Source organism: Dicentrarchus labrax, unplaced genomic scaffold (genome assembly GCF_905237075.1).
Source record: "Dicentrarchus labrax unplaced genomic scaffold, dlabrax2021, whole genome shotgun sequence".
Lineage (NCBI taxonomy): Eukaryota > Metazoa > Chordata > Actinopteri > Moronidae > Dicentrarchus > Dicentrarchus labrax.
The window spans coordinates 8563870-8575876 of NW_026136717.1; the positions used below are offsets into that span (position 1 = coordinate 8563870).

At 40.5% G+C, this 12007-nt stretch overlaps 2 protein-coding genes across 3 annotated transcripts; one reads left to right on the forward strand and one right to left on the reverse strand.

The window, feature by feature from the left end:
- cdca9 (cell division cycle associated 9) lies at positions 1 to 3026 on the forward strand. Of its 2 annotated transcripts, XM_051429120.1 has the most exons (10): positions 1 to 862; positions 950 to 1081; positions 1182 to 1222; positions 1307 to 1358; positions 1449 to 1516; positions 2021 to 2082; positions 2161 to 2244; positions 2355 to 2436; positions 2664 to 2750; positions 2860 to 3026. In XM_051429120.1, exons 1-10 carry the CDS (start codon positions 760 to 762, stop codon positions 2902 to 2904), a joined length of 756 nt encoding a protein of 251 aa, XP_051285080.1. In that variant the 5' UTR covers positions 1 to 759; the 3' UTR covers positions 2905 to 3026. The 2 variants fall into 2 exon arrangements, with proteins under 2 accessions (XP_051285080.1, XP_051285079.1); XM_051429119.1 differs by having other exon boundaries at positions 1 to 1081.
- Positions 3027 to 3453: 427 nt separating this feature from the next.
- plin2 (perilipin 2) lies at positions 3454 to 7110 on the reverse strand. Its single transcript, XM_051429118.1, has 8 exons — positions 6997 to 7110; positions 6803 to 6848; positions 6187 to 6382; positions 5754 to 5836; positions 5291 to 5576; positions 4632 to 4810; positions 4320 to 4436; positions 3454 to 4184 (listed from the first exon to the last, which is right to left on the reverse strand). The coding sequence occupies exons 2-8, from the start codon at positions 6830 to 6832 to the stop codon at positions 3726 to 3728; spliced, it is 1350 nt and encodes a 449-aa protein (XP_051285078.1). The 5' UTR covers positions 6833 to 6848; positions 6997 to 7110; the 3' UTR covers positions 3454 to 3725.
- Positions 7111 to 12007: the final 4897 nt, after the last annotated feature.

Genomic DNA, 12007 nt, shown 5'->3' on the forward strand with positions numbered 1-12007 from the left:
TCTTTTTGGTCTCGAGTTCTCGCATTACTTTCTCCATCTCCCCCCAACTCTTCCTTTCCTTTATGAAATATTCCTCCATCTCCTTCATCATGTCCTCCATCACTGGTGTAGTGTCATACCTGCTCTTCGCCCTGGATTTCTTTTAAAATCACTGCCTTTAAATAAGTGTAAGGGAGAAGGAAAAATTTTAATATTTTAAAAGATAAGCTTATTAAGTATATAGAATTGAAAATAAATAAATACATAATACAAAAACTTGTATTCATATTAAAATACATCTGATCAGGAAATTTGCTCTAAATTCGTCCAAATCACTCGTTTTACACAAACTTCCTGCAGTCATTCTGTTCACTATCTGGCCTCAGTGTACAGTTTCTGTTGTTCTCTACTGTTATTGTTATGCATATGCATATAATATGAAATATACATAAAATATGCAGAAAATATAACTTCTAAAGTACCAACAACTAAGAATCTTGAAATATACACGTTGGTTAGACACATTTTGTGTAATATATATTTTCCTAAAATTGTAAAAAAAAAAAAAAAAAATTTAAAAAGAAAAATGTCTGCTGATGCATTTGGTGCTCAAAATATCAATACCATCCTTCCGCCGAGCAACATAGTACTTCGAGAACCTCATCACTGAGAAAGCGCATGGATATTTCAATTAGCTGCGGTGCGGTCACAGGTGTGTGCTTGTAGTGAAGCAGAGCTGCTCTCCACACGGGCTGAGCGTTGAGAGGACGGGGCAACAAGATGCCGTTGAGGCGGACGAGAAATGCTCAGGTTAAAGAGCAGCTGGGCCGGGAGATGCGGCAGAGCAGACTGGCCCTCTTCATCCAGCAGTTCGAGAAAGAAGGTTTGCTACTGACTGCAGGTCCAATAGCTCGGCCCCAGTTTTTTGTGTGTGTGTGTCCTGAAATGCCGAAAAATGTCCCCCTTACAGCACAAGAGCGTATGAACGAGCTGGAGGCCAAAATGGAGAACATGTTGGCAACAGTGGACAAAGTCTTCAAAGTGGAACTGATGAAGATGCCTCCTTCTCTTCAAAACACGTTCATAGGGGATTTAATAAGCGGTGAGCTCCCCCCTCCCTCACATATACATTAAGGTAATTTACTCCTCCAAGTGTGTCTGAGATTCATAACAAGTTTCTTTTCCACTCCATCTTCTGTTAGAGGAAGAGGTCTCAGCAAGTGATGTGTCAATTGCCATGAAGGTAAGTAGAGCCGGTTGTTAAGTCGCTGCCATGTTTGGTGCTTTTTTTTCTTATTGTAACAGGTATAATCGTCTCATTTTGCAGAATGAGTCTCTTGAGATGCACCAGCCCCTCAGGAGGGCACCCAGCAAAAGAGGTGAACACAGTTTGAAACCCTGCAGTAAATGTCATTGTCTGACATTGTATTACTTTAAAACAGCCATCTTCTGTGCTTTTATTTTTAAAGGGAAATCAACTGATTCTACCCCAGGTCAGTCCACCCCAGCCCAGAGGACCTCATCCAAGACCTCTAAGGTGAGTAATGTTTGCACACATTTTTAATTTTCAAATATTAAACATAATTTATGTGGTAAAACACAAGCTTATTTTAATAAGATCCAGATCCCCTTTGGTAGAGGAGGGGTAGTGAAAACTAAGGGAAGAGCTAAAGGACAGACATTAATTATCATATTCATATGATATCAATTATATGTACAGCATATAGAGAAGTAGTAGTTGTAGAGGCACAATATGGAGAAACAATATTAAGGATATAATGTACATACTAAGTATATACTTCCTCAAAGTCAAGGAGATGGAGGAGAGATCTGTGGTCTGACATTTTGTGCAGGAGGAATCTGATAAATATTTGGACATACTTAGAGTAAATTTGCCTTGGATAATGCAGGGCGAAAGAGCAACAGCTTGTAGAATAATATCAAGTACTGGTTTGCTTACTGTGGCACTGTATGTTGTTTTTCTGAACTATATCAAGTGTTTGGAATCCACAATTTTCTGTGTCTGTGTTTTTGTTTTTAGGGAGGAAAGGGGACAAAAAAGAGCAGAACATTAGTTGGTAGTAACAGCACTGGGAATCTCAGGTAAGATTTGCAAGTTAATGTGTTTTCTAATGCGGCGAATGAGTATGGAGACTTTGACATTGCACTCACTGTCTACAGGGGCTCCTCAGTCACTGCCAAAAAAACCCAAAGCCGCTTGACCAAAACCAACGACCAGACCGTACCGACCAAACCTAAACTCAGGTCTGTTTGTAGTGGAGATGTTGAAGATGCATGCATGAACAGGATTTGTATTTAAATCAGATGTACAGATATTTTAACAGCTCAAAATTGTGAATCCTGTGCTGTTCCAGGTCTGTCGTCTCTGCTGGTGATCTGCACTGTTCAATGGCAGGCTCTGCTGCACACATCACTGTAACCACGGCACTGGGACAGGTACGTGTGTGGGTGTGGGGGTGTGTGTGTGTGTGTGGGTGTGTACTAAGCGCTTCAAATCATTTGTATAAAGCACTGAAACCCTTCTAGACCCAAGGAGATGTTTTCTTGTACAGACATGTATTTCTTTACTGCTATTTAATTAAGATGTTTAAAATATACCTGGATTATTAGGAGATGCCACAAACTTGTATGTATGTTCTCCACGTGGTTCTCTTCCTTTCTAGACTGTTAGCTTTTCTGAAGAGACCAAGGATGCAGTTAACTTGGACATGCTGGATGACATGGCATGGTGCCAGATTCAGAAGCTCACGGTAATAGAGAATTCATCTTTAATGTGACTTAAGTGTTTATTTGTTCTTAAGCATCTGAAATGTTCCTTTGTATCAACCTGTAATCTGTCTCTGCAAACTGCATTTTCAGAGTCTGATGGAGTATCTGTCGAGGCGAAGTCGCTGCCAGCGATGAGTAACGATGCCTGAACATTCAGGATTTTCTTATCAGATTTGCAAATAAGAGTAACAGTTGTGCTTTGGTTGTCTTAAAGAGTTTTAAAAATATATAATAAAGCTTATTATTATCCTACATTATTCAGTCAGTAGTATTTGCATCTAGTCTGTCTTGTCTAAAATTTAAAAATGACATAAGTTTCAAAGTGTACTGAATATGCTTAAGTCGTCCTACAAATGATGACATTTTCAATTAACAACTGACATACACTTACTCTACATATGTGGGAGCAATACAAAATTGGTTGTTACTCTGAATGGAAGTGATGATAAGTCAGTTTACTGTGGCACAGCACACAGAGGTGTAAGAGTTGTATTCTTGATGACTGTATGGTTTTAAGTGTAGGAACTCAATTTGAGTTAATATCTTGCCACATTTACTTTCTGACTTTACAAACAAGCAGTTTCCTAACTATCTGTATTTTGTAAGAATCTTAAAGCTGTTAGTTCTGGAGACACAAAATCTAGTTCAGATATTTATGTGGAGGAAAAAAAATAAACACGCACATCTCATTCCATTAACTTTTATGTTGAAATAAGGACAGGATTAAGTTTTGCCAGTATACGTCTCGCTTATAAAACTTATCAAATTGGGCACAGAATTGACAAATACAACATTTTAGGTGATTTTGGTTACAGCAAGAATTAAAAATGTTTTAAAAGTATAAAACAGTATAACATCCTAATGCATTCAACATTATGTTAAAAAAAGAGTGCAATCTTTGCCTAAAAAAGCAGAATATATTACTTAAAACTCAGTACGGAAGCTGCAATGGATCACTAGTGCTGCTGGGACTGCAGCGACTCCATCTCCACTTCCATGGGCTCCTCTTGGTGTGGCTGGGAGGAGTGAGAGCAGGAGGACGTAGCTTGTGTGCCGCAGGAAGCAGAAACCGGCGTACGAGTCTGATTCTCATCCAGGTCCATCCGGGGGTAGAAGGGACCGACCAGCCAGTTGAGCGGCGTGTTATTGACCAGATAGTCCATGACGTTGTCTAGGGAATCTTTCATTCTGCCCAGTTGGACTTTGCTGCTGGTCAGCACGCTGTCTGGCAGGTCTCCCAGCATGTTGGCCTTGCTGAAGCTGGTGTACATTTGTGTGGCGGAGCGGCTGAGTGAGAGCGCCTCCTGCTGGATGTTGTTGGGGAGACCCTGCAGGCTGGAGACGAGGACCAGGCAGGTGGTCTGGAGCTGCTGGGTTAGGGAACGTGCCAGGGCCAAGGTGCGAGACTCGATTACCTGAGTGGAGGGGATGAACAGATATAAATAATCACTCATACTTCAAACTCAAGTGGTGTAAAACAGACTGATGTGTCTCTTTCTTTGATGAATTGAGTACGTTATCTCATTGCATATTTGAGTTGTCCACCTCACCTCTGCCTCATGACCATTCTCCTGGTTTGGACCATTGGACTTCCACGCCACCAGGGAGCTCAGCTTATCATTCACCATCTGGTTAGCCCCGTCAATATTCTTCCTTCCATATTCAATCTACAAAAACAAACACTTTCATTATTTTCTGTCCACGAGTTTCTGCCACTTTAGGGGAGAACTTTAATGAATATTGAGCTACTTTACAACAGCAAGTAAGTTTTATCCCATTTCATCATAAAGACAGGGAGATTTTCCTTATTGTAAAGCATGTTGCATCAAGTGCTACTAATATTAATAAATAAGGAGGCTCACCAGGTCGACAGTGGAGCTCAGCTCAGAGATGAATTCCCTGCTTCGCTGCTTGCCGTCTTGGATTTTGGCCAGGGCCCTGGTGTACGCCCGCTTCCGCAGCTTGGTGGAGAGGGAACCCAGGCGGATATAGTAGCTCGGCTCCTTCTTGTCAAAGCCTCTCACATTTTTGGCCTCCAGCTCTGTCACAAGGGAAGGAAACATGAACAAACAACATACGATTACTTTGAGTTCTGTTTCAGATGTCCGATCCGGTTTTTGCATGTTGGAAGGGACTGGAGGCTTTAAAGCCGTGAAGAATGTAATTTACTCATTAGTCAGTCCCTCGGAACAGATCCATTTAAACTAACAGTGTACGGGATTGTTTGTTATAAAACGTCTGCACGCCACAGTTCACTCTAAACAACGACTCCTTTTAATGATGGAGAAAAACTGGCCACTAATGTAAACAGAGCATAATCTGGTAAGTCCTGTTTTCCTGGAAACTAAGTCGACTCCATCGCTAACGACATACTCCAGCTGCCTGTTAATAACTGACCCTTGATACAGCTTGTTACAGAACAACAGGCTTATTCTCACTAGTAAAATGGGGTCATGAGTAGAAATGTTTTATGGTGGTACAGGAGATGTAGGGTGGTCTTAACTGGTAGTTTTCTACTCACCCAGCTCGTCCTCCGTCAGAGGCAGGTACTGGTCCACCAGGCTCTCAGAGGTGCTGAGGGCCGTGTCCACTCCGCTGCTGACCAGCCGGGCCACTCTGCTCTCCAGGACTGTGGTGACACTCCCGCTGACAACGGCCCTGGTCTTGTCCATCCCGTCCTGCACCGCGCCCCGAGTCTTTACCACGGCGCTGGTCAGACTGTCTGAGACTGTGTCCTTGGCACCGGACATCGTGCCTGTCACAACATCTTTAGCGTTGGTTACCACATCCTTGGCACTGGAAACGATCTGGGCACAGACGGAATCATGAACAAATATATTTTTAATTAATTATGGCAAGAAATATGAGCGAGTTGAGAAAGACGGGACATTACGACATTGTGTAATTTGGCTCGAGTATGAGCGCTCTGACCTTTGAGACTGTGTTTAACTGTGCCAGCTATTGGTCTCTAATCCAGTACGTACCTGCTCAGACGGCTGGTGAAGAATCGGCAAGGTTTTCTCAATCTTGTCCAAACCTTTACAGGCCAGGTCATTAGCAATGGCAACTGTAGGCAGAATGTAAGTAAATTAGACGTAATAAGGCAAACTGAAACAATGTCAAACATACATTTACTGTGAAAATAGTAGAGATATTACTGAATAAATAAGTAAAATAATTGAGTTTTTGTGGCTCAAATCTGGGTGATTCTAGAGTAAACACAGAAACTGGGTGAAAGATCAAGATGACTAAGAGCCAGCAGCCTGACGTGAACTTCCTGTTTCAAGCTGTTTCAGCACTGAATCATCCTCACAGTTTCAGTTCATCAGGTTTTGTTTTGACATCCTATAAACTTAGTGTCTATGAATGGATTTGATCAGCTTATCCAAAAAGAAATCACACTAAAGCGGTTCCTACTCTGAGGTTCCAGCTTGTCGATGATGGGTGAAGCCGTGGTGAGGACCACAGAGGTGATGTTTCGGACTCCCTGCTCGGCGGCCTCACACACGCTCTTGATGTAAGGGTGGTTGTCCTTGGTGTTGCAGTACACGCTGGAAACCAGGCCATAGGTGGAGCTCACCAGAGGAAGGCTGGTCACCCTCTCCACCACATTCTGTCAGGAGGCAGAGAAGAGGAAGAGTAAGGTTACAACACTCATATTCACTGTTTAACTGTGCAGTTCCTTTTTTTTTTTTTTTTGTCCAAAGAGTATTTGAACAGATCCAGTACTATCAACAATCACTTCCTATTTCTATTCCACTGAGTTTTTAAAATAATAATAGAGTAATAATAGAGAAACTGGACATTTAAGTAGCCTACTATGTTAAAATGTACAATATAAACCAGGTCTTATTCCAGAATGTGTAGAATATTTATTTATTTATTTATTTCTAGTGTCCATTCTTGGCTTTTAAATGGATCAAAAGCAGCTTTTTCTCCAACACACACCCCTGCCAGTTCCACCTCCATTATAGTTGCTTTTCAATCAACAAATACTGACAAAATAAAGCTAAAGTCTTTCCAGCAAACTCACCTGATTTGAGATAACTGCAGCTGCTGCCATGTCTACTGAACACAACCTATAGAGAAGAGAAGACACAATATGAAACATTCAGGAGAGCAACAACTTCCAAAAGTCTATTACTTCCGTATTAAAGTGGTCTGTCCTTGTGGCTGTATAATAACAGGTCGACAAGTAACTTTAAAGAGCGACAAGTAAAGACTTACCGATAGTTAGGGCGTCTGTTTACAACCTAAAGTGCGAATGAGCTGACTGATAGTTTGAGGGGCGACAGCCCTGTATTTATATTCTGTAATTATCGCGAGATGTAGCGCGGCACGGTGACGTACGCCGCAGTAACGTTTGTAGGGCAAAGGTAAAAGAGGTAAAAGTTGAACCGGGGAATTCCTCCAGAACCAGCCGTCACGTGGACAAGCTATGACACAGCGGTCGGATTTCTTAACATTTCACCAGACACTGGCATTTTTGGCTCAAATTATTATTATTATTATATCATGATTGTGTGGTTAAGTGGACTAGAGCGCTGTATTTCAAAAATAAACTCCTATATTAACTGCAGCTCTAACATGATTTATAAATGTACACAAGGCCGCAGTAAAAGGGGGACCCTAGGGCAAAACTTATCTAAGATCCCCTAGTTGACCTGTAGTAGTACAATGCACTGGAGAGTACACATGATAGGCTATTTTAACTCTATTTTTAACGAAACACCAAGCAGTTAAACACTATTAAATTAGATAATATAGGTCTAGTAAGGTAATACTGTGCATTATGTTGCAATCTGCAATTCATCAAATTATCACAGACAAGAAAAAATACAGCCGAGGTGAGGCTTTTGCGGGTCCCTATGGCTTTGGGGCCCTGGAGACAGTTGTCGGCTTTATTAGATTAAATTCAGCTTTGAGTACACAGAACTTTGTGTGGCTCCAACAGGACATCATTATCATCAACTATCATTTTCATTTTAAGGCTCAAAGCCACACGATTTACATAGTACCTCGACAATCATCGTGATTTAAAGACCATTGAATGAGATGATAGATGATGATGGACAATCATAGATCCAGTACTGGTTTTTGTTGGCCACATAGTTATTAAGTATCTTATCAAGGTTATGCTGTGAGGAAATCAAGGCCTCAAAATGTGTTTACATAGGCTGTGTTTTTCACTGGCATTATCCATGAAATTACATGCAACAAATCACAAGGGGAAGAATAATTTTGTTAGAACTGGATCACGTATTTTCAAAGTAAAACTAGAAGAATTATATGAGACTTGGATCATGTTTTTCTGGAATATACAAATAAAGGAAATGCAATCCCAACACTCAGCAGACTTGCCTTGGGAAATTCATACATAGAGAGTAAAATATTGTGTCAAAGGTAAATAGACAGACAGTGTGTGAACTCAATGCACTAGATCTTCTGAATCATGTCTTTAAAAAGATCTCAGCTTAGGGTTGATATGTTTTTGATCATCCACTGCAGTTTTTCCACACATATTAATGTTCAGTTAATGATATGTTGAACACAAAAACTCTGCCCATGATTTGTCCACCATGGAAGGAAGCCAGTGCGGCGGTATACTTGCTCTCATGCTATTTACGAGAAACACTGAGTGATATTTTTAAATTAATGCAAGAAATCTGACCAACCTAACACCTCACTTAATACATTTGTGATGACTTAATTCAATGGCCCAAACACTACCATACGTCAGTGGTTTACCCGCAGATGAACAGGACTGTGTTTGCCAGTAGCTCATCAGAGCCACATGTGTGACTCTGTTTCTAATTTGAGGGCACTTCAGTATTTTTTCTGTGTCAATGCATTTGTGTTTCTGTGAAGAATTTTTGTGTGCGTTATTAAAAATGTAAATGAAGTGTTAATGCGGTTGCTTTGATGGTACACATTTGGAAGCCAGATGAGGAAACGTGGGCTTAGTTCAGATTCTCCAGTTGGCGAACACATTGGGGTCCTGGATTCTGTATCAACCCCTTGGGGCCCATTTATCAGCCTTTGTATAACTCAAATAGACCTCATATGAAAATGTTGGCTGCAGTAAACCACAGACTGTAATTTTTAATAAGTTTCTGTCTGAAGGAAGTCCATGCAAGAAGATATTTAGTTCTGATTTATTTATGAGCTCTATAACAAACAGATTGACAATCAATACGCAGGCCTACCTCCACACACATTGATACCACGTTCTACGGGACATTGATCTGCTCGTAGTGTATTGTCCACGTCATATTCTTTTAATTGCCTTGATCCTTTATGTGATTTGAAGTACAAAGTACACAGCTGATCAAGAATTATGACTCATCAGGAATACATGATGAAATCTATAATAAAGTTCATTATGGGCTTAGAGGACTACAGTGGGGTCAACATCTTTTAAACCTGGATATTGTAAATGTTGTTTTAAGGTCCAGTTAGAGCATAACTGGAATGCTGTTTATGTTTCAGTGAAGACGTGTTCATGTGTTTTCAGTGTTACTTATAATATAACTGTCACTGGCTTCAGAACACTTGGATTCTGCTCCATGGGCTGTTTGAAATAATTTAAGGTGTGAAAATTCATAGATAAAGCCCAGCTGAACTACCCTGAAGATAGGTGGGTTAAGGTTAGTTGTAAATAGTTAGTAAAAACAGTTATTCAGAAAATGTAAATAAATAGTTTATATATAGTTTACAAGAGGCTAGTATAATTTGATTTCACCACAACATGCCCATTAAGTACAAGCCTATCTAATATCCTTTTGAGCACAGTTAAACCACGCCATGACAGTTCAGTTGAATATGTCCACACACGGCTGAGCTTCAACGCCTTGTGTAAATAAAAATTTACGTAGTGACACATTCAAGGTCATTTTGGTTGATTGTCCGAACCTGACTTTTTTCAAATCACCTGATAATCTTGCTACCTATCAGATAAAGAAAAACATCCAGAGCCCCTCAGGCCACAGTACACTACACTTTGAGTTAAACATTGTTTCAGCTCTCTGAAAAGATCATTTCACAATAGAAGCACTAAATGTTGGAATTCTTTTTTCTTTTTTTTTTTTTACGCAATTACAGAGCATTTTGTGTCAGCAGGATGCCAAGCAACTGTGAATGAAGTGATACTAGATATTAATATGGTGCTACTCATTTTAAATGAAAACAGAAAGTAAAATTTATGATAAATTATTAAAACTTACGGCCATCTGTTTTTGGATTCTAATTGTAGTTCTTTCCTCATTCTCCATGTATGAGAAGACCGTTAGCTGTTCATTTCAGGGACCCGGTCAAGTACTCATGCAAATACAACTGACCTTAATTAATTCAAATTAATAATTAAAACAAATCAAATACAGTAGATTGAATAACAATGTACATGTTCTGATGGTATTACTGTTATCTGATGGCCAAACCAGTCATCAGTACTGTGCCTATTCATAATATTTTATGAGCATATTCCTAGTATTTACAGATTTAGGCCACTAGATGACACCAAAGTAGAAAGAGTTCTTACTCATCATAAACATGTGGTATTACAGCCTGTCTCTTCCCCAAATCTGTCCCACCTCTTGTAATATTGAGTTTTCAGGTCAAAAATTGTGTCCGGTCCAGTTGTATAAATGTTACAACCAGTGCTCTCACTGGTGATGTTCCACTCGGTTTATTTTTATGGGGCCATGTGAAGCGTGCAAAAAATGGTACCAAAAATAACGTTCATATTTTCGGGGTTAAAGGGGCATAAATGCAGGATCAAAAATGGATCCAGGAAACAGAATTAGTACACAGTTATATGAGAGCGTAAATCCATTTTTTAAAGACTTATTCGGTGGACGTGTGCACAGTTCCAAACAGGACCGAGGGGGCTTACAATCTGAGCCAAGTCTTGACTGCTTCTCTCATTCCACATACAGTCAAGATGAAAAGAAAGATCAGTCATGGAGGCTCTGCCCTCCTCTTTCCCGAGGGGTCTGCTGGTGTGCAGGTGGCAGCAAGGGTTATAGAGTCTGGCAGGACTGGAGAGGAGATCCTCACACGGCATCCCTCTATTGTGCCCCTCCGAGACAGGTAGGGCTGTGGGCAGCGTGCCAAGGCTCCTGGCTGGGTAACAGATACCTGTGGGCTACTGGGAAAGTGTCACACCTCCGGATCACACACAGTCAGTGGCGCTGCGTGAAGAAAGAGCGCAGACAGGAAGAGAAAGACAGTGGCAGAGTGGCTGTCCTTTCATGCTCTTTAGATCATGAGGAAAAGAGGCAGAGATGTGGCTTTAGAGCAAAGGAGAAAGAAAGTGACATGTCTTTGGTGCAGCGGTATGCTTTGGTTAACTCTACCCTCAAATGTTGCTGCCTTAAATATATCTCCTGTCAGACAGTGTAGCCTGAGCAACAACCACTAGTCTGGTGGACTGTCCATCAAACCTGCACTGTGGATTCAATCAATACAGAGGGATTTTGCTTGGAACAATTATGTGTCTCTGACATGTTTTTTCCATGAAAAAAGTATAATTTAAACATTGAAATCTTCCAGAATCAATGAATATTCATATTTTAGTTTTCCTGCTGGACACAAGATGTCTCCTACTTCACTGTGAAGTCCATTCTCAGTGTATGTGCACTGGTGGCTTCAGGTTTCTACATCACACTTGTATATGTGGCAGACTGGACCAGAATTGACTTCCAAAATATATGTGATGTCACAAGTTATGCCTGTAAGCCCCGCCCCTTAAAATCAGATTTAGATTTTTAATGAGCACAGAGAACCTTTCCACATTCAATAGGTTAATGTGAAAACATCCTTCTAGTGTCAAACTCTGCACGTACATCATCCTGCACAGTAAAGCTCAAACATCCAACTGTAGGGACAAGAAGGAAAACATAAGGGGGACTTAAAGGTTCTCATGATCTTAAACTAAAACTACATGCTCTATATGAAATAGAAAATGACAGAATTAAAGAAAAGTTCTGGTGTTTTTCATCCAAGTTGTTATGCTCATAATTGTTTCGCTAACTGTACTCGCTACCTCTGTTGAAGAAATTTTGGAAATGCAGAACATTCTGGCAAAGCAGCCCATGCCAGGGCAAACAACAGTGACCTCCTAATGCTTTCCCATGTAAACTTCAGCCTTACAAAAGTGATATTCAACACTTCTGTCCAACTGAAAGTAAACACATTGTAGCCTGATTCTATTTCAACAGAGGTAAATACAGATATTATA

Coding starts and splice junctions, on each gene's coding strand:
- plin2 (XM_051429118.1), bottom strand. CDS start 6,832: ATGGCAGCAGCTGCAGTTATCTCAAATCAG. Junction 5,577..5,753: donor TTCACCAGCCGTCTGAGCAG/GTACGTACTGGA, acceptor GTCTGTGCCCAG/ATCGTTTCCAGTGCCAAGGA. Junction 4,437..4,631: donor TGAGCTCCACTGTCGACCTG/GTGAGCCTCCTT, acceptor TTGTTTTTGTAG/ATTGAATATGGAAGGAAGAA.
- cdca9 (XM_051429119.1), top strand. CDS start 760: ATGCCGTTGAGGCGGACGAGAAATGCTCAGGTTAAAGAGCAGCTGGGC. Junction 1,082..1,181: donor CATAGGGGATTTAATAAGCG/GTGAGCTCCCCC, acceptor ATCTTCTGTTAG/AGGAAGAGGTCTCAGCAAGT. Junction 1,223..1,306: donor ATGTGTCAATTGCCATGAAG/GTAAGTAGAGCC, acceptor CTCATTTTGCAG/AATGAGTCTCTTGAGATGCA.